Here is a 24,129-nt window from a genome sequence, read left to right as displayed (position 1 = left end):
ATATTTTTTAGGGGACCCCTTCCCCCTCCCCAAGTGGGAGTCTGTACTTGTTCCTCAGTAAATCTCCACCTTTGCTATAAAATATATATATATATATTTTTAAAAAAATTAAATAAATAAAATAACAGTATTTATTAATAACCATACACTAATGAGTTTATAAACCTAGATGAAATAGATTTCTGGGAAAATATAAACAGCAAAATGGGTCAAGAAAAAATTTGCCCTGGCTGGTTAGCTCAGTTGATTAGAGCACCATCCCCATATGCCAATGTTGCTGGTTTGATCCTCAATCGGGGCACTTACAAGAACCTACCAATCATCCTAGCCGGTTTGGCTCAGTGGACTGGCCTGCAGACTGAAGGGTCCCAGGTTCAATTCTGGTGAAGGGCACACGCCCAGGTTGTGGGCTCAATCCCCAGTGTGGGGGGCATGCAGGAGGCAACCAATCAATGATTCTCTCTCATCATTGATGTTTCTATCTGTCTCTCCCTTTTCCTTCCTCTCTGAAATCAATAAAAAAATATTAAAAAAAGAACTTACCAATGAATGCATAATTAAGTGGAACAACTTATTTATCGATGTTTCTCTCTCTCTCTCTCTCTAAAAAATTCTGTAGTTTCATGTGATTAGTTTCCATATAATAACTTAAAAAAAAAAGGCATGGAAAAGGGAATGCATTGAAATATTTTTAATTCATGGCAAATGAAAAAAGAAAAAGGAAACTTGAATAATGTCAAGTATTGGTGAGGAAGTTGGGATACAGAAACCCCATGGTTGATGGTGTGATATTCCAGAGTGTGCAGCTCAATATGCACAAGAAGTTATCACAGAACCAAAGGAGACAAGTACAAAGGCATTTTATTGCTCTTGCAACATCGATGTGGTAGCCAGAAACTAGAGGCAATCAGAGTAGGAATCCACAAGACAGAACATCTTGCCGCAGTTAGGAGCACAGGACTAGAAGCCCAAGGGGTCAAAGAAAGTTTACTTGTTTTATTGTATTTTTTAATGGCAGATATTACAGCTCATTTGTATGCTAATGGGAATGATCCAGTACAGAGAAAATTGGGTAATATAGGAAAAGGGGAATAATATAGGAGAACAGTACAGGAGAAAGGCAAGGAATGGGCTGAGGTGTAGAACTGGAGGGTGGGGTGAGAGGTGGGAATGGGGGAGTGAGAGTTGGTCTAATAGCAGCAAGGACAATCTATTGTAACAAGATGGAATCAGGATGGAGGAAAATTGGCCAGATTGGTGGTAGAAAGATAGGATGCTTTCTTCCGGTTACTTTTAATTTTCACAGTAAAATTAGAACCAAAGTCATCAATTAAGAGTAATGCCCGATTGGTGTGGCTCAGTGGTTGAGTGACGACCTATGAACCAGGATTTCACAGTTCAATTCCCAATCAGGGCATATGCCCCTGTTGTGGGCTAGATTCCCCATTGTGGGCATGCAGGAGGCAACTAATCAATGGTACTCTCTCATCATTGATGTTTCTTTCTCTTCTGCTCTGAAATCAATTAGGGAAAAAAAAAAGAGTAAGGAAAAGTAGCCTGGCTGGCATGGCTTAGTGGTTGAGCATCAATCAATCTATGAACAGGAGGTCATGGTTGGATTCCTGGCCAGGGCACATGCCTAGTTGTGGGCTCCATCCCCAGTGTGGGGCATGCTGGAGGCAGCCAATCAATGATTCTCTCACATCATTGATGTTTCCCTCTCTCTCTCCCTCTCCCTTCCTCTCTGAAATAAATGAAAATATATTTAAAAAGAAAGTAAGGAAAAGTAAATGGTGCCAGGTAAGTGCAGAGAGCTTTTGTGAACAAAGCCTTCCTTTAGTTATGTAGTCAGGGTAGCACCCTTACTGGTCAGCTTTATCCGGGTTATATCCCTGATGCTCTTAGCTGGATGCTTCTCTATGTATTGAAGAATGGATACCAGCAAACGCACCGTGGGATCTAGTTGGGGACGGGAGAAGGGAGAGGTTGGTGATAGTAGGACTAAATACAGCAAGCATTCATTGAATGCTTCTAAAGATCCAGCATAGCACAGTAATTAAGAGCTCTACCTGCCTTTTCTCATTAAATCTGAACAACAACCTTAATAGATAGATACAACTGTTTTATAAACAAAAAACTAAAAGGGTTTCCTCCTTCCAAATCAGGCCTTGAACACTAGGTTGAGGTGGGTGAGTAATAAAATGAAAGGCTCCTTAACCTGGCATTTAGTTCAGTTATCTGATGGGGGTTTGATTCTGAGCAGATGAAGCTCTGGTCTCAGTGTGACATAAAGAAATCCTGGGCAAAAACCCGAGCCCCTCCTCCTCATCCACCCTGTCACCTGGTGGATGGCCTTGGGAAGTCACACCTTTGCAGCTCCATAAACTGTGGACAGATGTCTGGCTAGCACACATTTTTATGTTAAGTGGAGCATTCTCTAAGTTGTAGGAAACGCTTGCAAATGCAGTGGTTGTGCATGCATACGTTAATGTTTCACTGATGTTGTTATTGCCGTGTTAGGATTGTTATGCAGGTAGTCAGGGCCAGGCCAACGCCCTAGAGCAAAGGTAAGCCTTCAGCAGAGAGCAGGCCCTAGTAATACACAGTAAGTTTCAAGAATTTTAGCTACCGGCGAAATTTTTCTTCACTAAAGCTCAACTGTTATTTTTTATTTTTAATATATTTTTATTGATTTCAGAGAGGAAGGGAGAGGGAGAGACACATCAATGATGAGAGACAAATCACTGATCGACTGCCTCCTGCATGCCCCCCATTGGGGACTGAGCCCTCAACCCGGGCATGTGCCCTTGACCGGAATCGAACCTGGGAGCCCTCAGTCCACAGGCCGTCGCTCTATCCACTGAGGAAACCGGCTAGAGCTCAACTGTTCTTGACGTCTTCAGGCTTGAAACTCTGGAGAGAATAATTAGGTCCTCTGGGGGAGCCCCGGAATACCAATTGTGGGGCTTCACTGCAGCGGGTTGGCACCAGGGGGCGACCCGCGGGCCCGTGCAGAGGCTGGCCGGGCACCCGACCGCATCCGGCTAGGATTCGGGGTGGTGCTGGAGATGCCGGGGACCCTGGCCATCCGAGGCCGCAGTGTCTAGGGCCCTCTCCACGCCCCCCCTCACCGCCCCTCCTCTCCCTTCCCCGCGCCAGCCCGGGCCTGGAAGGCGCCCGCGGAGGTGCGCGCACCTGGTGGGGACAGTGTGCCCACCTCCGTCCCCGCAGAGCAGCAGAACTCCAGGCGCCCCGACGGCGCGCTCCGGCTCGTGTGGAAGGGGAAGCAGCTGTTCTCCCAGGCGGCCGTGGGGGGCAGCAGAGGGGACGGCGACAGGTGCGGGAGCCCCCCCGGGGTGGAAGAGGGAAGGCGGGCTTCGGGTCTGTTCCCAGGCTGGAAACCACCCCCGCCCCCCAGCCAAATCCCCGGGAGAGGCCCGGCCGGCGCCGGGTCTGGAGGAGGAAGCGGCCGGAGACAGTGCAATTTCACGCGGCCTTGGGGCTCGGGTTCCTCAGCAGGGTGGATGAATGATGGGGTTTCGAGGGGTCTCCGAGGAAACGGAGGCGACCTGAGCACGAGGAAACACCCTTCCCCAGCCCCCCAAATACAGAGAGAAACATTCACTTTTCCGAGAGAAACATCCCCAAGTGACCCAACCGGCTAGGGGAGTTGAGTGATTTGGTTAATGGGCGCGGCCAACTTTCAGGGGCCGGGCTTTGGCGCACTCTCTCCACCCCATTACCTTACCCTCAGCAGGCATTTGGGGGTGTTGGGAATCTTGACCCCTCTTGAGTCCTACTCCCAAGGACAATTCGGGACGAGACCCTCCTCGACCCGTTTGGCCCAGCCGCCAGGCAGGGGGCACGGGGCGCAGGCGGCGGGCGAGTCTCCCGCAGCCCTCGCTCCAGCCTCGCGCCCGCGGGGGCGCGGCCGTGACTCACCCCCTCCCCCTGCGCTCCCTCCTTCCCTCGCAGACACACACCCCTCCCCTGCCATCCCGCCCCGGACTCTGGCTCCGGCTCCGGTTGCACTTTGCAACTCCTCTGCCGCCGCTGCCAGCCCGCCGGGAACTCAGGTGGCTGGTTTCGATGTCTTAGTCCCGGGGCTCCCGGGCCGACTCGGCTGCGCTGCGCGCCCCCTGCGCGCGGAGTCATGAGGGCGCAGCGGGCTCTGCAGGTGCTGGGCTTCCTCCTCAGCCTGGCCCGGGGCTCCGAGGTGGGCAACTCGCAGTCAGGTAAGCGGCGCGGAGCATCCGCAGGCTCGGACCCTGGGGCCCCCGACCCAGTGCGCCGAGTCCTGGGGCAGCGAGGCCGGGGCGGGGTGGCCCTGGGCAGCTGGGGCCACCTGGGTGGGGACCGTCAGGCTCGGTTCTCAGGGTGGTCTTGAGCGGGCGCGTTCCTGCACCACCCGCGCCCCCACCACCTCCCCAGCGCGTCGCCGACTCCTTAATCTGTTCCTTAGGACAGGGCTGATGCCGAAACAGTGCACCCTTCTGGGGGGCCCTGCGGGGAGGGGCGCCGAGACCCTCGTTCTTGTAAACGTGAGGTGGTGATTTTGGAGGAAGGTGGGGTCTGTTTGCTCCCCGACCTCCTGCCCCCACCCCCAAGTTTTCATCAACCTCCAGTTTTGTTGTTTTGCCGACAGGGCGGAGCTGTGGAGGGGGTTGTTGTTCTCCAGTGTTGGGAAAACAGGAGCGGCACCTCCTCTTCCGCGAGGGAGCCCGCCCTGGGAGGGCTGGGATGAACCAGGGAGCCAAGTCCAGGTGACCTCAGGGGAGAGGCCCTGCACAGGTTGACCGTCTTCTTTCCCTCGAAATTATAAAGCTGGCTGGTCCCCAACTTCACCCACCAGCCGCTCTTTGTCAAGACCCAGATCAAATCAATTAAAATTTATTGAGCATCTATTAGGTACAAGGCCCAGAGCCAGGAGCTGTAGGGTCAGGGACGTCTGGCCTGTATTTATCACTGCTTGTCTTTTCTCCCGCAACCGGAGGGCTACCAGGGCGTCGCTCCCACCTTCAGAGCCTCATGTCCCGGGGAGCCCTTCCTAGACTCAGCTTCTCCCTCACCCCCATTCTGTTTATTGTCTCTGTGTCTAGGAGTCAGCTTGCTCCTCTTCCTCCTCCCACTCCCATGCCAGCTGAGCCCACCCCTTTGGGTATCCCTGGGACCTTGGACACCTGAGGGGTGCTGGTGTTGCTGGCCTTGGAGGAATCCTGTTGGTCTCCCCTCCCCCTAGATCTCAGCTTGGGGTTTGACCCACCCAGGGCCCCTACCCCAGAGTGGGAGTGGGAGGAAACACCTGTGCTTCTCCCACAGTTGCTGGGCCTAAATTTAGACCCTGGGATCTTGAGATGCGAACACTCCCAGCTGGTGGTGGAGGGCGGGGGACCTGGGAACTAGGGTAGGAGGGACAGAGTACAGTGACTGTCACTGTCCTCTCCAGGTCCTCGGCATCTTCAACCAGGAACCCAGGAGTCTAAGACCCTGGCCACCTTCCCCGAGGGAGCCAGGGGGCAGGCACGGTTGGGTGTTTTTACCCCTTATCTGGGTCCCTGCCGTCTCTGGGCATCCGGCCCTGTCTCAGTCCTTCTATAGCCCCTTTGTCCTGACTGTGATGGGGGTGGGGGACGCTGGAGAGGAGGCGTCTGATTGAGGAGGGGCTGCGGACTCTTGCTGTGACCCACCCCAGGGCTCTCCACCAAAGGATGGCCTGTGACAGTGCCCCTTCTGAGCCCCTGGTCCCTGAGCACTGAATGGATTTTTATAATTCCTCTCCCCTTGCCCCTCCCCCAAGCTCCCTGGTTCCTCCTCAGAGGTGTTCACGCTCTTCCCGCCCTGGCCCTCTGCTCCCTGTTTATGGACTTTATCCTCTGGGCGGCAGGAACTGGGCCTTCAACACTGCAGCCTTCCAAGCACACAGACTCCCAGACTGCACAACGGGCAGTGGGATGGACGGAGCCACCTGAAATACCTCCTGATAAAGAAACCCAAGGACAGAACCAGTAGATTCCTGGCCCAGACGGGAGCTATGTACATGTCCCTCTGTATGTGTGTCGTGCGAGTGCGTGCACGTACACACACACACACACACCATTTCCCTGTGCAGTAATCTTGGCTCCTCCCTTATCTAGAGAGAAGGGTTGGCGCCTTGACTTGGAAGAAGAGGGGGTGTCCTGCCAGGAAGGGGGTTGGGGTGGGGCTGTTCCAGAAGTGACTAACCTTTCCTAGTCTATTTCTTCTCAGCCCAAGGACCCTGGAGTTCCCAGGCTCTTCTGGGAGCTGCCAGTCTGTCCCTTCCCTTTGTGGGGAGTTAGAGGGAATGGGTGCCCTCAAAGGTCAAGTGGTCAGAGTAAGGGTGTCTCTAGTCTAGGAGGAGGAGTTGGGGCCTCACCAGCTTCCCACCCTCCCTCCTTTCCTGCTCCTGCCTCCCACTAAAGCTGCCACCGCCTCAGGGAAGGGTGGTTGGAACAGGTGGTATCTCTTCATCCCCACCCCCACTCCCACCCCCTCTTTCACGAACCAGAGGAAAGAGATAGGAATAGGGCTTCAGGGTCAAGATTTCCTGTAGCTTCTAGGTCCTGCAAGGCCAACAGGCCTCATGGACCTCGAGTCTAGGCTCTACCTCATGTCAGTGCGGGTTGCCATGTTGGAAGGCTTTTGAATGAATCTTTTGACAATAAAACTGGCTTAGTGTGGCGGGAGTCTGCTGCTGTTTCCCTCCAGGCCTCTGCATTTGCTGGAAAACACTCTAGGCTGGACAGTGTGATGCTGAGGGGGCTGGAGTGTGTTGGGATAGGAGAAGGGAGCTCGAAGGAAGCCAGAGTTTAGGAAGCCAGAGTTTAGGAAGGGGGTTGCGGGGTAGGCAACCAGCTCCTTATCTTGCAGCTTTAAAGACAAAGCTCACATTGACCCCACCACCAGCCCCAGAGCTCCCCCCTCTAGTGAGATCACTTGTCTGAGCCCAAGACTTGAGGGTGGAGGGGGTGCTGCCGAGGACAGGGTGTCTGGGGACAGGGTGGGGCAGCCCCCTCCTCCTATATAGAATCGCCTCATTGTGGGCTGGACTGTGGCCCCAGGCACTGCCCCCATCCCACCCTGGGTAGACACAATAGGGGCTGTGTGCTAGCCCAAAGAGATATTTATTCCAGGACTTAGAGGCAGGACGGGGGTAGAGGATGGAGGGGGAGGGGAAGAGGAGGAGGGTGACCAAGTTGTGTCCTTTTCTAACTTCTGTCCCGGGAGGGGGAAAAGCCCTACGTCCTCCTTGGTTAACCCCCTAGGAACCGAAAGAGGCACCGAGGAGGTCTGGTGGAAAACGGAAACCTTTTCACCTTCCTGTTCTGGGGAATGGTGAGGGGGGTTCTGGGAAAAGAAAGTTCAGGCTCTCAGACTAACAACAAAGGCCTTCGTGTCTATCTGAAGGGGTGAGGGGTGGAGGCAGCCCCCTGATCCTGTTGAAGATCTCCGGAAAAGGGCAACCCAGAGGGTGGTCTCGGGGGACGGGGCTGAAAACTTGTGTCCAGCCCTCTGCCACTCCTGCTGCTCCACTTTGAACAGTGTGCCCCGGGACTTTGAACGGTCTGAGTGTGACCGGCGATGCTGAGAACCAGTACCAGACCCTGCACAAGCAGTACGAGAGGTGTGAGGTGGTGATGGGGAACCTGGAGATTGTGCTCACAGGACACAACGCTGACCTCTCCTTCCTGCAGGTTAGAGTGCCCGACCTCCTCCACCTGTCCCCCCCTTCTCCTCCCCACAGACACCATCCCTTCCTCAGGGCCACCCTCTGCTGGAGTTGAGCCTTTCTAAGACCCGAAAGTCCCTAAGATCCAAATTTGTGTGTTTATGGGGACAGTGACTGGACTCTGGGACCTCTGGTTTGGCCTCTGTAACCAGGGATACACCAGGGCTGGCCGAGAGAAGGGCAGGGGCAGGGGCAGGGGCAGGGGCAGGGGCAGGGGCAGGGTGGCGTTCTACGCTGGGACTGATGTAGAGAAATACCTGAGTACCGAGAGGCACCGGAGGAAGTGGGTAAGGAACCAAGCAAGGACCCTCCTGGCGTGAGGAGCTCTGAGCAGGAAAGGGTGGGAGACCAGAATCCCTCCATCATTTCTGCTGCCTCTTTTCACTGGCAGAAGGGATTAGAGGAGTGAGGGGCTCTTGAATGCCTCATGGAGGGAGAGGGGATTGAGACGTTTTGTCCTGTCTCATCTCTCCCTGACACCATCGGCTCCATCACAGTGGATTCGAGAAGTGACCGGCTATGTGCTCGTGGCCATGAACGAGTTCTCCACGCTGCCCCTGCCCAACCTCCGCGTGGTGCGGGGCACCCAGGTGTACGACGGGAAGTTTGCCATCTTCGTCATGTTGAACTACAACACCAACTCCAGCCACGCTCTGCGCCAGCTCGGCTTTACCCAGCTCACAGGTCAGCGCCTGACGACTCCTCAGCCTGCCGCTGGCAGGCGCCTCCTTGGGGACAGTCCAGGACTGCTCACTCTCAGGTGCCCCTCCCAAGGTGCCGCCCACTTTGACCACTCATCTCAAAGGCCACCAGTCCTTTAGGGCCCCGATCGGGAGCTGGGGGCCTCTGCCCAGGGGGAGCGTCCTTATGTCCTGGTGGGGCTGGAACTGGAGCTGGATCTGTGAGCCACATTCCTCTAACCTCAAAGTACAGTGTACCCTGAGATGCCTCCTTCCCCAGGAATTGGAATCCTACCTCCCCCCTCACAGTTCCCCACACGCTGGAGGAATATAGGGGTTAAGTACCACCTGGCAGCCTTCTACTTCTCCCTGTCCCAGTCAGTTGAAAAACACACAGGTAGGGCAGGGGAAGGGGGTGGGGTGTTGAGTCAGGAATCTTCACTCCTTTTCCTTCCCCTCCCCCACTGGCTAAACCGGATCTGGACAGGTGTCTGAGGAGGCAGGGGTTTCTCTAGCCTAGCTCCTCCTCTGCCTCCCCAGGCCAGCCTTCTCTGCATTTTGGATTTAGTTGGACATGTCCGTCTGCCCCGTTTCCCCTGCTCCTGAGATTAGCGGGGCGGGCATTTGGAAGTGGGGAGGTCAAGGGGAGGAGGCCTGCTGCAGCCCTTAACCCTGTCACTTCTCTGTCTCAGAGATTCTGTCAGGGGGCGTGTATATTGAGAAGAATGATAAACTTTGTCACATGGACACCATTGACTGGAGGGACATCGTGAGGGACCGAGACGCCGAGATCGTGGTGAAGGACAATGGCAAGAGCTGTGAGTGGCCCTGGTCAAGATTGCTCCCCTGTCCCCACCAAACCAGAGTGACTCCTTTCCCGTCATCATCAACCCTAATCTGAACCCTCCGCTCCACTGAGCAAACACCTCAAGGCCCGAGGAGCCTGCCAGGAGGGAGCAGGTCAGTCCCCGGGAATCCAAACCGCAGAAGCAGTATGTCAAGAAAAGGGGCCAAAGACTGCACTAAGTGGGGAAGCCAGATCTTTGGACTCCATCCATTTCGCTTTCCACAACAACCACCTCCCCTTTCCTCAGAACCTACCTACCCCTGACCGCAATCTGCTCCTGCCTGTCCACTCACACGCGTACAATCCTACTGGGTTCAGTTTGCCAAGAAGGAACCAAGTGCCGGGGTTGGGCCTGGGGCTGAGCTTGGCATTTGCCCCAGACCCTCCCCTTTAGCTGCCCTGTGGGCGAGGTGGAGGCGTGGCTCCACCCCTTGTTGACAGGTTCGCTTGAGCCCCACCCTGCTCTGCATGGGCAAGGAGGGGCGCTGCCTGGCTCTTTGCGTCCTGGGGCTCAGGTGCCGGTGTGCTGACGTCATTCCCTGTTGATTCAGGCAAGTCTTTCTCTCACCCTTGATGGCCTCTTGTGTTGCTTTCCCTCCCGACTAGGTGAGCCCTGTCATGAGGTCTGCAAAGGGCGATGCTGGGGTCCCGGACCAAAAGACTGCCAGACATGTGCGTTTACTTCCCTCTAAAATCCTTAAATTCATTCCCGTTCATATCCCTGCCCTCCCCAGCCTGGGCCACCATGGTGGGTAGGGATGAGCCTGGAGGGCAAGAGGGTGAGCAGGGGCCTCAGAACGCAGGGCTGAGAACCTTGACAGCCAAGCTTTCTCTCCTTCCCTAGTGACCAAGACCATCTGTGCGCCTCAGTGTAATGGTCACTGCTTTGGGCCCGACCCCAACCAGTGCTGCCACGATGAGTGTGCAGGGGGCTGCTCAGGCCCTCAGGACACCGACTGCTTTGTACGTACTGTTAGCACCATTTGCCTGGGTTCTGGGGTGGCCATGTGGGCTTTGTTGGGGGGAGGAGGGGGACCTAATGCAGCATGAGTTTTATGAGTCTCCTGTGTGCCTAGGCCTGCCGGCTCTTCAATGACAGTGGAGCCTGTGTACGCCAGTGCCCACAGCCTCTTGTCTACAACAAGCTGACTTTCCAGCTGGAACCCAATCCTCACACCAAGTATCAGTATGGAGGAGTTTGTGTAGCCAGCTGTCCCCGTGAGTATCTGAAAGGAAGAAACAATGATCATGGAACCAGTAGTTTAGACAAAATTGTAGGAGGCAAAAGGGATCGAGTTGGGTGGTGAGTAGGGGCCTTGGAGGGCAAACGGTTGTGGTCATCCACCAGCCAAGGAATGACCCCTGTGTCCCAGCCCCTCATGACCTTCCCTGTGTCTCCCAGCAATTGCACCGAGCTCTGCTCCTTGGAACAACACAGAGCAAAGGGCCTTCCTAATCCATCGGACGGCACGAAGTGGTGGGTTGGGGCAGATCCAGCGCAGAGCAGGAGGGAGCAAGGTTCAGGCGGGAGCGGCAGAGCTCCGCCCTCACCTCCGTGGGTGCCCTCCTTTTCCCTAGACAACTTCGTGGTGGATCAGACGTCGTGTGTCAGGGCCTGTCCTCCTGACAAGATGGAAGTGGATAAAAATGGACTCAAGATATGTGAACCTTGTGGGGGGCTGTGCCCCAAAGGTAAGGAAGTTGGTGAAGACATCCTTTACCCTGAGACTACTCAACCCTCTCCCTCAACCCTCACTGAGTGTTTTTTTGTTTGCAGCTTGTGAGGGGACCGGCTCGGGGAGCCGATACCAGACTGTGGACTCGAGCAACATTGATGGATTTGTGAACTGCACCAAGATCCTGGGCAACCTGGACTTTCTCATCACTGGCCTCAATGGGTTAGAGATTCTGCCTTCTCTTCCTGGACCCCCACCCCATACATCCCCTCACAGTTCATTGCATCGGCTTCATGCTTCATATGTGAAGCTGATTAGGAAACTAAATCATAAAATCTTAGAAATCACAAAGGACCTGACAGTGCTTAACTCAACCTCCACTAGGGTGTGAGCCCCCTCAGACATATCCCTCAGCAGTCTGACATCACCCAGCTGAATGGCAGGGGACAGGAACATTGTGTCCTCCTTAAAGTTTTCTTAAATTTAGATAAAAATCTGCCAGCTATTTCCCCTAGTTCTGCTCCTTAGAGAAGAGCCACAGAGAGCAAAGGGACTTTCTGATCCGTTTAAAGTGTGTGTGTATATGTGTGTGTGTGACATTACAGCCACCTGTTTTCTTATTTTGTTTTGATGGAATTTCAGATCTACACTAAAGTTGCAAAAATGGTATTAGGATTTCCTATACATTCTTTGTTCAGATCCCCCAAGTGTTAACATTATACCGTACTATAAGCCTGGGGTCCCTAGGCCTGGCTGGTGATTAGGGCTTATCAAGGTTGTCTCGCCCAGTCCCAATCGGGGCCAAGCCAGCTGGGGCCTGCTGGCTGCTGGCCAGGGACCTGGGGGCCCGCTGGTTGCTGGATGGGGCTGGAAGGATTGGGGGTGGGTGGCGGGGGCCAAGGTAGGTTGGCTGGCCATGGGAGGTTGACTGTGGGAGTGCACTGATCACCAGGGGGCAGCTCCTGCATTGAGTGTCTGTCCCCTGGTGGTCAGTGCATGTCATAGCTACTGGTCGACCGGTAGTTATGGTTGCTTAGGCTTTTATATATATAGATACTTTATTATTTCTCTTTCTTTCTACACACACATTTCACTCTGTCTCATAATGTCCTGGATCACACATTGTATTCAGTTGTTATATCTCTTCAGTCTTCTTTAATCTATAACAGTTCATGATATTGACATTATTGATGAGTATAGGTCAGGTAACAGGTGGAACCTTCCTCAGTTTGGATTTTGTGATGGTTCCTCATACTTAGAGTCTCTAAGTTATGCTTTAAAAAAAAAAGTTTATGGCCTGTCCAGCGCAGCTCAGTGGTTGAGCGTCGACCTATGAACCAGGATGTCATGGCTCGATCCCCAGTGTGGGGCATGCAGGAGGCAGCTGATCCATGATTCTTTCCCATCATGGATGTTTCTATCTCTCCCTCTCTGAAACCAATACAAATATATTTTTAAAAAAATTTTTTAAAAGTTCATTATTTAAAATTTTCAATTACAGTTTACTTCCAGTATTATTTTGCATTGGTTTCAGGTGTGCAGCATAGTGGCTAGACAATCATACACTTTACACAGTGTCCCCTGATATTTTCAGTGCCCACCTGGCACCATACATATTGCAGTATTATGACTATATTGCAAAACTTTGCTGTACTTTACATTCCTGTTCAAGTTATGCTTTTTTTAAAAAATATTTTTTTACTGATTTCAGAGAGAGAAAGGGAGAGGGAGGGAGAGATTGAAACATCAATGATGAGAGAGAATCATTGATTAGCTGCCTCCTGCACACCCCCTAGTGGGGATCAAGCCCGCAACCCGGGCATGTGCCCTTGACTGGAATCAAACCCGTGACCCTTCAGTCCACAGACTGACGCTCTCTCTATCCATTGAGTCAAATCGGATAGGGCCAAGTTATGCTTTTTATATATATATAAATATTCGAGGCCTGACGTTTCAGAGGCCAGCTCCGGCCAGAACTTGGACAGAGCGAAGGCCTGGGCCCCGGGTGCCTGAGGAAAACCGGTGCCAGCAGCAGCCAGGGGAAAGGAAGGCCTATTGCAAGAATCTCTTTGTGCAACAGGCCTCTAGTATGTGTGTGTATATATATATAATTTTAGAGAGGACGGGAGAGAGAGGGTGGGAGAGATAGAAAAATCAATGATGAGAGAGAATCATCATTGATACCGCCTGCACAATCAGGGGGATCGAGTCCGAAACCCAGACTTGTGCCCTGACTGGGAATTGATCCGTGACCCCCTTGTTCATAGGTCGATGCTTAACCACTGAGCCACTGCTGCCAGGCATGTTTTTTGTTGTTGTTGTTAATCCTTACACGACAATATTTTCTCCATTGATTTTTTAGGAGGGGGAGAGGGAGAGAGAGACATTGATGTGAGAGAGACACATCAATTGGTTGCCTTCCACACGCCCCCAAAGTGGGCCGGATATTGAACCTGCAACTCAGGTGTGTGGCCTTGACCGGGAATCGAACCTGAGACCCTTTGGTTCGTAGGCTGACACTGTAACCACTGAGCGGAACCATCCAGGGCTTAATAAGTATCTTGTGGGGAGATTTTTTTTTTTTTTAAATATATATTTTATTGATTTTTTACAGAGAGGAAGGGAGAGAGATAGAGAGCTAGAAACATCGATGAGAGAGAAACATCGATCAGCTGCCTCCCGCACATCTCCCACTGGGGATGTGCCCGCAACCCAAGCACATGCCCCTGACCGGAATCGAACCTGGGACCCTTCAGTCCGCAGGCCGACGCTCTATCCACTGAGCCAAACCGGTTTCGGCAAGATTTTGCCTGAATTAATTTTATAATGAGAATTGCTAGATAATTATTTTCTAATTCCATTATTCCTTCTGCATTTATTTGTTGGCATTCTAGTGTTAGGAAGAGTCTCCCCTTCCTACCTATCTATCTATTGACCTATCTAGTCAGTGTGGGTATTCGTTTTACTCAATGGTTTATAATCTTTTACAGTCATTATTTTGGTGTCCAGTTGTCTCTAGTAGGGTTTCTGGGGGCCCCTTCAAGTTGGTTCCTGGGTTCTTTGGGCTTGGACCCCTCATTATTTGAACATTTGCTTAGTTTTCTCTGCAAGATGCTGTAGGCTTGCACCGCCGGTGTGGTTCAATTGGTTGGAATGTTGGGTTGTGGCGGGTTCGATTCCCAGGTTGCAGGTTGGATTCCTGGTCGTGCGCAAGAGGCAACTGAGCGATGTGATGTTTCGCTCTCACGTTGATGTTTCTCTCTTTCTCTTCCTTCCTCTCTCTAAAAATCAATTAAAAAAAAAAAAAAAGATGCTGTAGGTTCCTGTTGTATTTCTCCTGCCCCAGCTATTTCTCTAGGGAGCTCTGTCCTTTCAGTGGGGAATGGTATTTAGAAACCAAGTTCTGAGGTTAGGCGCTCATTGCTGATGGCCTGTACGGCTACCTTGTTGACTGTTTTTTACCGTTCTCTTCAGAGACCCTTGGCACAAGATCCCTGCCTTGGACCCTGAGAAGCTCAATGTCTTCCGGACAGTTCGGGAGATCACTGGTGAGTGGGAGAAGCTCCCCTCTCTGAGAAGAAAAGATCAACCGTTGGCACGAACTGTAGTGTAACCACTTGAGAAAAATCAAGTTTCAAGCAACAGGGGAGGGACCAGGAGAACCTGAGAAAGAGGGAGATTGGAAAGAGGGAGAGAAGAAGGCTCCTGCTCATATACCTCTCTCCAACCCCTCAGGCTACCTGAACATTCAGTCCTGGCCTCCCCACATGCACAACTTCAGTGTCTTTTCCAACCTGACGACCATCGGGGGCCGAAGCCTCTACAAGTGAGTAAGAGTGTGGAGGTGATAGCACCTCCAGGTAATGAACTCTGCCTCTTAGGCATCTGTGAGTGAAAATCAAGGAAGGCGTTTTCTCAGACGGCAGCCCCAGGGGGTCTGAGAGTTTGATGGAGAAAAGGCAGAAGGAGGGGGGAGTCCCTTTCAGTGTGTCTCGTAGCCCAGAGCAGGTTGTTGAACGGAAATGAGTCCGCCGGTGGTAAATTTTCCTTTTGTCGTTTCCCCTCTCATCCCGTCTCCTTGTTCTCAGCCGGGGCTTCTCATTGTTGATCATGAAGAACTTGAACATAACATCTCTGGGCTTCCGATCCTTGAAAGAAATAAGTGCTGGGCGCATCTACATAAGTGCCAATCGGCAGCTCTGCTACCACCATTCTCTGAACTGGACCAGGCTGCTTCGAGGGCCTGCTGAAGAGAGACTAGACATCAAGCATAACCGGCTCCGCAGAGACTGCGGTGAGGGAGAGGCCCGCTGGGAGGGGGGGAGAGGGCGTTGGGAGAGGGGTGGAAGGACTGTTCTGCCCTGGAAGTGGGAGTAGGGAAGTAGGGATGGGGGCGCGGGGGTGGAGCCAAGGAGAGAGGGATGTTGGGCTGGAAGCGTAAGGAGGAAGTATTCAGGGAGGGCTTGTGGGGAGGCCTCAGACTCCTCCTGACCCACCCCTTCCTTTCCAGTGGCAGAGGGCAAGGTGTGTGACCCACTCTGCTCCTCTGGGGGATGCTGGGGCCCAGGCCCTGGTCAGTGCCTATCCTGTCGAAACTACAGCCGAGGAGGTGTCTGTGTGACCCACTGCAACTTTCTGAATGGGTACGGGCAGGAGGGACGGAGTCAATTAGGGGTGGAGGGCCCTAGCTGCTCTGGCTCAGTGGATAGAGCATTGGCCTGCGGACCGAAGGGTCCCAGGTTCGATTCCAGTCAAGGGCACATGCTGGGGTTGTGGGCTCGATACCCAGTAGGGGGCATGCAGGAGGCAGCCGATCAATGATTCTCTCTCATCATTGAAGCTTCTGTCTCTCTCCCTCTTCCTTCCTCTCTGAAATCAATTAAAATGTATTTTTTTAAAAAAAGAAGGGGTGGAGGGACGGGGCCCTGGGACAGGGCTATTCCAAGTGACAGCCCCCAACCTCTACCCCGCTTCCTCACGGCAGGGAGCCTCGGGAGTTTGCCCAGGAGGCTGAATGCTTCCCCTGCCACCCGGAATGCCAGCCTATGGAGGGCACTGCCACATGCAATGGCTCGGTACAGTAGCGGCACCAGGGTCTCGGAGAGGGGGCAGGCCACACTGGAGAATCTAGGGAATGATATGGCCCAGCCGCCAGGCCGGCACAGGGAGGGCAGACAATCCTCGGGTTTGTGGAAGGAGGATCCTGAGTGGCTGGGTTGGTCCCTGTTAGGAGATACGGAATTGACCCTGGAATCCCATTTTTCCTGACCTTTTCTTCTCCACCCAGGGCTCCGATGCTTGTGCCCAGTGTGCCCATTTTCGAGATGGGCCCCACTGTGTGAGCAGCTGCCCCTCTGGAGTGCTGGGTGCCAAGGGCCCCATCTACAAGTTCCCAGATGCTCAGAATGAATGTCGGCCCTGCCATGAGAACTGCACCCAGGGGTCAGTGATGGGATGTTAAGAAGAGGGGGTCAGGGGAGAGGGAGTACAGACTAGGGGGAGAGAGGAGGGTGCAGGGAGGAGAAAGAAGACAGGAACTGTGATTTAAGAATTATTCCCAGCTGTATAGGGAAGGGTTGGAGGAAGGGATACTCAATACAGCACAAAATCACACCACAATTTTGGGGCCTGGAATAAACACCACTCGGGGAGGGTGGGCCTGCTAGGGACGGAGCCCATGTCTTGGGATGTGCGTGGGCTCCAGGATGGGACGCTGTGGTAGGGTCTGAAACAATGCTGCCGCTGGTGCAATGGAGCGTCCCATGGGATTCTCCAGTTCCCACTTAAGGCGGTGACTTTCTTCTCCAGGTGTAATGGGCCTGACCTGCAGGACTGTTTAGGCCAAACACAGGCGATGATCAGGTATGATGGGCTTGGAGACTTAGGGAGCTGGGGGGATTCGGGAGAGAAGCGAGGGAGAGGCGGTTATCTGCTGGGAAGAGTTGAGTCTACCCTTTCTGGCCTTCTATATACAGTTCACTATCACTGGACTCAGGGCACAAGAATCCAGACTTCTGGCCTTCCCTTTCTAAAATTAACTCACAGTAGCCTCAGAAGGTCCAGATTTAGGTTAACTCTTTAGTGCTCAAGGGTATATTTGTGAATGTTGACTGCTTGCCCCGGGTCTGCACCATACCTTTTAGGACAGGTACAGATGACATTGTAAGGGAGGTGTGGACCGAGGGTAATGCCAGGTTTCTCTACCCCACAGCAAAACGCACTTGGCGATGGCTTTGGCAGTGGTAGTAGGATTGTTAGTGATTTTCGTGATCCTGGGCAGCACGATCCTCTACTTGCGTGGGCGTCGGATTCAGAATAAGAGGGCTATGAGGCGCTACTTGGAACGGGGTGAGGTGAGTGTGTAGCTTACTCTAGAGAAGTGCCCTGTTTCAGAGCCTCCTCCTCCCCCGATATTTGATCCCTAGAAATAACTCTGACCAGAGAATTGGGAGACATGCTTTCTCCCCAATTTTGCCATTAATTTGCCGCATGACTCTGAAGAAGTTACTTTCCTTCTGTGCCTCAGTTTATGACTGTATACAGAGGAGATAGTAACATCCATCCTTATATGATGGATGTAATGGTGAAAGTGATGATCTAAGTGGAAGTGCTTTGAAAACATAGAGAATTGAATAAAAATACTCAAGGGATAGGATTACCAACTCCTTCTTCCATCAAAGGGAAAACCCACCCTCTTGATTCCTAATCTCATGATCACAAATAACTCCCTCTGTCTTGGGGTCTGTTATTCCCTGATATGCCTACAATGCTTTTGAAGACGAAAGCCAACTCCACTCCTCTTCCTGCTCCCACCCTTTGGGCTCGGCTGCTCTTGGCAGCCACGCAGGAGGAGGGAGTCAGGGGGTTGTGGGAGTGGGCTTTCCTGAGTGCCTCCTTCCCACCTGCTCCCCAGAGCATAGAGCCTCTGGATCCCAGTGAGAAGGCTAACAAAGTCTTGGCAAGAGTCTTCAAGGAGACAGAGCTGAAGAAGCTTAAAGTACTCGGCTCAGGCGTCTTTGGAACTGTGCACAAGGTGAGTGGCACACAGAAAGTAAAAGTCCGGGGAGGTGGGGAAAGGGCTGGCCGGGGAGAACCGCCTTAGGCTGACTCCTGTTTACAACTTCCCAGGGCGTGTGGATTCCTGAGGGCGAATCGATAAAGATCCCAGTCTGCATTAAAGTCATTGAGGATAAGAGTGGACGGCAAAGTTTTCAAGCTGTGACGGATGTAAGTGAAGGAAGGGTTTTCTGTATTCCACTAGGAAAGAGGTCAGTGTTACAATTGTGCAGAAGCATGGTCCTGTGTCAGCAGCTACTGTGAGCCATGTTGATGTACTGGAATGTTGGGGAGACCCTGGCCTGGGTATCCTGGTACGTGAACCTGTTTGTCCCTTGGATAACCCCTCTTCTCTTGTGTCCCTTAGCATATGCTGGCCATTGGCAGCCTAGACCATGCTCACATTGTACGGCTGCTGGGACTGTGCCCAGGGTCATCTCTGCAGCTTGTCACTCAATACTTGCCTCTGGGATCCCTGCTGGATCATGTGAGACAACACCGGGGGTCCCTGGGGCCACAGCTGCTGCTCAATTGGGGAGTACAAATTGCCAAGGTGAGAGGAACCGGGAGGAGTTTCTATGATGGGACTGCCTGGCTGGGGGCCAGCAGGGAGGAGGCAGGGAGGGTGGAGTTCTGAGTGGTACCTTTAGGGTTTGGGGTGGTTCTGGATCTCAATGATGGATCCCCCAATCCTGAGAATATTTCCTTCTCCTGTAGGGTATGTACTACCTTGAGGAGCATGGTATGGTTCATAGGAATTTGGCTGCCCGAAATGTGCTACTCAAGTCAACCAGTCAGGTTCAGGTGGCAGATTTTGGGGTGGCTGACCTGCTGCCCCCTGATGATAAACAGCTACTGCACAGTGAGGCCAAGGTAGGCGACACAAAGGGCTGGTGAGGAGGTGGGGCTGGAGTGAAGCAGGAGATGGGGAGCAGCCAGTGGTCTCTTCCAGAGGGAAGCAGATGCAGTAAGATAAGTTCAGGGAGGGGAACCTGAAGATGCCGGAAATATAAGTTGAGACAGCAACAAAGAGAAGGATGCAGAGAATTTGGGGTTTAGAAATGCTAAGGTAATTTGTGAAAATAATTGGTGACACCTTTGCCTTTAATCCCCCAGACTCCAATTAAGTGGATGGCCCTCGAGAGTATCCACTTTGGGAAATACACACACCAGAGTGATGTCTGGAGCTACGGTCAGTCCATCTGCATGGCCCAAATCCCACAGTTGCCTTTTGAGACCCCCTCTTAGAATCTTCCAGCCCTTCAGATCCTTGAGTCAGATTGTCATGCCTTCCCTTCATCTTCATGCTCATTGCCACTATTTTGCCATCAACCAGTCATGTCTTCCTGTACCAGGTGTGACGGTTTGGGAGCTGATGACTTTTGGGGCAGAGCCCTATGCAGGGCTGCGGTTGGCTGAAGTACCAGACCTGCTGGAGAAGGGGGAGCGGTTGGCACAGCCCCAGATATGTACCATTGATGTCTACATGGTCATGGTCAAGTGTGAGTTACCTGATGATGCCAGCCGTTTGCTAACCAGCTTCCCTCCCTACTCCCTTCTCTCATGACTCTGTTTCCCACATCTTACCCCCAGGTTGGATGATTGATGAGAACATTCGCCCAACCTTTAAAGAACTAGCCAATGAGTTCACGAGGATGGCCCGAGACCCACCTCGGTATCTGGTCATAAAGGTGAGTAGGTGTCAAGGAAATTTAGAGCAAAGGGGATTTGGCTGGAACCAGGATCTACCTTAACAATCACCTGCCCCTATAGAGAGAGAGTGGACCTGGAATTCCCCCCGGGGCGGAGCCACCTGCCCTGACCAACAAGGAACTGGAGGAAGTAGAGCTGGAGCCAGAACTAGACCTAGACCTGGACTTGGAGGCAGAGGAGGACAACCTGGCGACAACACTAGGCTCTGCCCTCAGTCTGCCAGTTGGAACACTTACTTGGCCACGTGGGGTAAGGCGCTTCAGTTACCCAAGGCTTTCTGCTCCCTGAGCACTCTTCACACCTGCACCCTCATAAACCCCACAGATACTCAGATTAACTACTCAAAGGACCCATGATGAGATGTCTCCCTTTGTCCAAACCTCTGTTTTCATCCTAGAGCCAGAGCCTTACAAGTCCATCATCTGGATATATGCCTATGAACCAGAGTAATCTTGGGGAAGCTTGCCAGGTAAGGTCTGTCTCTTTCAGGGGCTGCTGAGATGCTGGGTGGCAGAATGTCTTAGGATGATAGGGGTGGTGTGGGAGATCGTAGAAATCTTTGAGGTTTCATCAGTGTCCTACAAAAAAAAGAAGGCATTGAACTACCCAGTCTCCTTTCTTCATCGCTGTGTAAATCTCTGTGTGTTTTTTTCTTCCTTAGGAGCCTGTAGTTTGTGGGGGTGGTGAACGGTGCCCCCGTCCAGCCTCTCTGCACCCAATGCCACGGGGACGCCTGGTATCAGAGTCATCTGAGGGTCACGTGACAGGCTCTGAAGCTGAGCTCCAGGAGAAGGTGTCCATGTGTAGAAGCCGGAGCCGGAGCCCGCGGCCACGTGGAGACAGTGCCTACCATTCCCAGCGCCACAGCCTGCTTACTCCTGTCACCCCACTCTCCCCACCAGGGTTAGAGGAAGAGGATGTGAATGGTTATGTCATGCCAGATGCACACCTCAAAGGTACCTGATTCCTCACACCCGCCCTCCCCCTCCCCCCCGCCCGGCCTGACTCTTTCCTCTCCCTATTGCCTATTAATTACTGTGAATGTCTCCACATAGCTAGCCTCTCTTCTCAACCTCTAGGTACTCCATCCTCTCGGGAAGGCACCCTTTCTTCTGTGGGTCTCAGTTCTGTCCTGGGCACCGAAGAAGAAGATGAAGATGAGGAGTATGAATACATGAACCGGAGGAGAAGGCACAGTCCATCTCGTCCCCCAAGGCCAGGTTCCCTCGAGGAGCTGGGTTATGAGTACATGGATGTGGGATCAGACCTCAGTGCTTCCCTGGGCAGCACACAGAGTTGCCCACTCCACCCTGTGCCCATCATACCTACTCCTGGCACAACTCCCGACGAGGACTATGAATATATGAATAAGCGACGCGGTGGAGGAGGTGCTGGGGGTGATTATGCAGCCATGGGGGCCTGCCCAGCAGCTGAACAAGGGTATGAAGAGATGAAAGCCTTCCAGGGGCCTGGACACCATGCTCCCCAAGTCCATTACACCCGCCTCAAAACTCTACGCAGCTTAGAAGCCACCGACTCTGCCTTTGATAACCCGGATTACTGGCACAGCAGGCTTTTCCCCAAGGCTAATGCCCAGAGAACATAACCCCTGCTCCCCGAGGTACTCCGGGAGCAGTTGATGGCAGCTAGTGCCTCTAGAGGGTACCCCGTCCCTCCCTCACAGGTCTCAGTCCCATTTCCCCTCCAGTCTAGACAATTCCATCCAACCTTCGGAGGCTGTTACACACTCGGACAAAGTTCTCGTGACATGTAGCTGGCTGTGCACTTTCTTCACTTTCCCAATCCCTGGGAAGTAGAAGGTTTTCCCTGTTTTGTGTGCTTTCCCACTCCCATTCCTCCAACTTTCTCAGGGGAGCTCCCTGGAGATATGAAGGATTACTCCCTTACATCCGTACCCATTTGATGACTCCAGTATCATGTCCCTTTCTCTCAGACTCTAACTTGTTGAGACGAGGCTTTAAAGTGTGCCTTTGTTTCCCACCAGACTCCCAAGGCAAAGAAAAAGGGCAAAACCTGGCAAGGGAAAGTAAAAGTTTGGCTATGACCAACCCCCTGGAAAGAATGGGAAATTTTAAATCATGTGAAGGAAGTTCAGGAGTAGATATTAATGATTGCTATTAATTGAGCATTTATTTTTGTGCCAGACAGTGTGCTAAACTTTACCTGCATTTTCTCAATCCATATACCAATTCTGTGAACTAGTTTATAGTTCCTTACAAATAAGGAACTGAGCCTTAAGAGAGATTACATGGCAGGTCCAGGATTCAAAATCTTCCCACGTGTGTGCTCTTAAAAGTATCAAGGAAAACAGGCACAAACCAGAGCCCATATAAGGGGCATTGTCGTCTTGTTTTTGCACTGAATTAAGTCTAACCCCAACAACCACAGCCTCCTACACCCAGACTTCTCATCTCAGGAAGGGGGTGGTCAGAAGGAAATGTAACTGGACATTTTTGTGTAAACCATAACTTACATGTGCTGTAAAGGATCTCCACTTCTTACCCAAGGGACAGATTCACAAGGGTCCCAAGAGCCACTTTTAGAAGTGTTCTCACCCAATAATGGGGAGCTTCTGATTGGATAGAAAGAAGATCCATCTTCAGACCTCTCCCATTGGGTGGGAAATGGGGATATTTGTTCTATCACTGAAGTTTTTTGTTTTGTTTTTATACGTGTCTGAATAAAGATGCCAAAGTTTTTCAGCTTTCTGTCTGTCAAATGAAAATCTTCAGTAAGGGAGACCATCCCTTTGCCCCTCAGCAGAACATAGCTACCTTTTTTTCCCTGCTTTGTTTTGGGACGGTCCTACTCTGTTCCATGCAGCTTTCTCCAACCCTGCTTTTCCTTGCATCCCCTTAGCATGCCCTCCCTCCCAGGAGCATGCCTGCACCTTTCCTCCCCACCTCAGGCACCCATTTCCTAAACTCTGAGGGATCCCAGAGACTTGCAACCAGGGCAACAATTGGCAGCAGCAGTTCACCCTCAGCTAACCCCCTCACCCCAGTCCTCAAGGCCCCCTTTTCTCTGACTTCTCAGTGAGCCAAAGCAGCCCAGCCCAGGCTCACTTCCCCACCTAGTCTCTTTTCTGTTGCTTCGATCTTAGGCCCTTCCTTGTTTCACTGTCCCCAGCTTTAATAAACAACCTCTAAAAATAAAAAATTTAAAAAGCCCGGCCAGCATGGCTCACTGGTTGAGCATTGACCTTTGAACCGGGAGGTCACCGCTGGATTCCCCTCTCAGGGCACATGCGCGGTTGCAGCCGGTTGAGGGATTGCTGGGATCGCTGGGGCGTGCAGGAGGCAGCCCGTCAAGGATTCCCTCTCACTGTGGTGGTGTTTCTCTCTCCCTTCTTCTCTGAAATCAATAAAAATATATATATTTTAAAAAGTATTTTTTAAAAAATTTAAAAGGAGAGAACCATAGCACAGTCCTTTTCATGTAAAGGTTTAATGAGGCATCTACAAGCAATCAATTGGGAATGAAAAAGTTTGGGGAAGTTAGAAAAAGCCCTATAGATATACTCTCTCAAGAGGTGAAATGCTGAAACTTCCATGTTTGAGTACTTACTCTTTTTTTAAAAAATTTTTTTTTTTTTTACAGAAAGGGAGAGGGATAGAAAGTTAGAAACATCGATCAGCTGCCTCCTGCACACCTTCCACTGGGCATGTACCCGCAACCAAGGCACAGGCCCTTGACCGGAATGCAACCTGGGACCCTTGAGTCCGCAGGCCGACGCTCTATCCAGAGCCAAACCGGTTAGGGCGAGGACTTACTCTTTTTAAGTATATTTTTATTGATTTCAGAAAGAGGAAGGGAGAGGGATAGAAACATCAATGATGAGAATTAGATCGGCTGCCTCCTGCACGCCCCCTACTGGGGATGGAGCCCGCAACCGGGCCTGTGCCCTTAACCGGAATCCAGGCCGACGCTCTATCCTGGACGCTCCAGGGCTGAGAACTTCCTCTCGTAAAAAAGCCTCCCGAGCACCTCGCTTAGGCGCCATCAACCCTGTTGCTGGAACAGCAGTGCCATCTTCAGTGGGAGTCCGGCCTCTAGACCGGGAGGCTGTGAATGGATGGTGTCTTCAGAGTCGCGGGTCCAGTCACTCCCTACCCCTGGTCTCCTTCCACACCCCCCTGCCCCTCCCGATCCTCCCGGCGTCGCAGGACGAAGGCACCGGCAGGGCAGGTCCCGCCAGATGCTCCAGGTATCCGGGGAAGGGCGCGCCCAGCCTCTACCCTGAGTGTAGTCACCCCAATCACCGGGGCTCCACCCTGCCTCTCCGCCTCCAAATCCTCTCCCCGCCGCGGCTCCGCCCCTTCTCAGCCCGCCCCACTCCATTAAAGGTTCCAGCTCCAGGCTCCTGGTAGGTACGGACTTTCCGGGAGC

At 52.5% G+C, this 24,129-nt stretch overlaps 1 protein-coding gene across 4 annotated transcripts; it reads left to right on the top strand.

Annotated features, from left to right (window-relative positions):
* Window positions 1-3,988: 3,988 nt before the first annotated feature.
* Window positions 3,989-22,438, top strand: ERBB3 (erb-b2 receptor tyrosine kinase 3). Of its 4 annotated transcripts, XM_036298022.1 has the most exons (29): window positions 4,004-4,235; window positions 5,885-6,047; window positions 7,561-7,712; window positions 8,245-8,431; window positions 9,120-9,245; window positions 9,881-9,946; window positions 10,119-10,237; window positions 10,351-10,492; window positions 10,853-10,966; window positions 11,052-11,172; window positions 14,425-14,498; window positions 14,686-14,776; window positions 15,039-15,244; window positions 15,461-15,593; window positions 15,935-16,025; window positions 16,238-16,392; window positions 16,759-16,812; window positions 17,162-17,303; window positions 17,864-17,983; window positions 18,079-18,177; window positions 18,374-18,559; window positions 18,724-18,879; window positions 19,123-19,198; window positions 19,362-19,508; window positions 19,600-19,697; window positions 19,780-19,968; window positions 20,117-20,188; window positions 20,381-20,675; window positions 20,799-22,438. In XM_036298022.1, exons 2-29 carry the CDS (start codon window positions 6,032-6,034, stop codon window positions 21,323-21,325), a joined length of 3,954 nt encoding a protein of 1,317 aa, XP_036153915.1. In that variant the 5' UTR covers window positions 4,004-4,235; window positions 5,885-6,031; the 3' UTR covers window positions 21,326-22,438. The 4 variants fall into 4 exon arrangements, with proteins under 4 accessions (XP_036153914.1, XP_036153913.1, XP_036153915.1 ...); XM_036298020.1 differs by lacking the exon at window positions 5,885-6,047 and having other exon boundaries at window positions 3,990-4,235; XM_036298021.1 differs by lacking the exons at window positions 5,885-6,047; window positions 16,759-16,812 and having other exon boundaries at window positions 3,989-4,235.
* The last annotated feature ends 1,691 nt before the right edge of the window (window positions 22,439-24,129 follow it).

Source organism: Myotis myotis, unplaced genomic scaffold (genome assembly GCF_014108235.1).
Source record: "Myotis myotis isolate mMyoMyo1 unplaced genomic scaffold, mMyoMyo1.p scaffold_m19_p_3, whole genome shotgun sequence".
Taxonomy (NCBI): domain Eukaryota; kingdom Metazoa; phylum Chordata; class Mammalia; order Chiroptera; family Vespertilionidae; genus Myotis; species Myotis myotis.
Note: the sequence above shows the minus strand (reverse complement) of the source record. Positions and strands in the feature narration are given on the sequence as shown.

Coding starts and splice junctions, on each gene's coding strand:
- ERBB3 (XM_036298020.1), top strand. CDS start 4,154: ATGAGGGCGCAGCGGGCTCTGCAGGTGCTGGGCTTCCTCCTCAGCCTG. Junction 10,493..10,852: donor TTGTGTAGCCAGCTGTCCCC/GTGAGTATCTGA, acceptor CCTTTTCCCTAG/ACAACTTCGTGGTGGATCAG. Junction 16,026..16,237: donor CTGCCACATGCAATGGCTCG/GTACAGTAGCGG, acceptor TTCTCCACCCAG/GGCTCCGATGCTTGTGCCCA.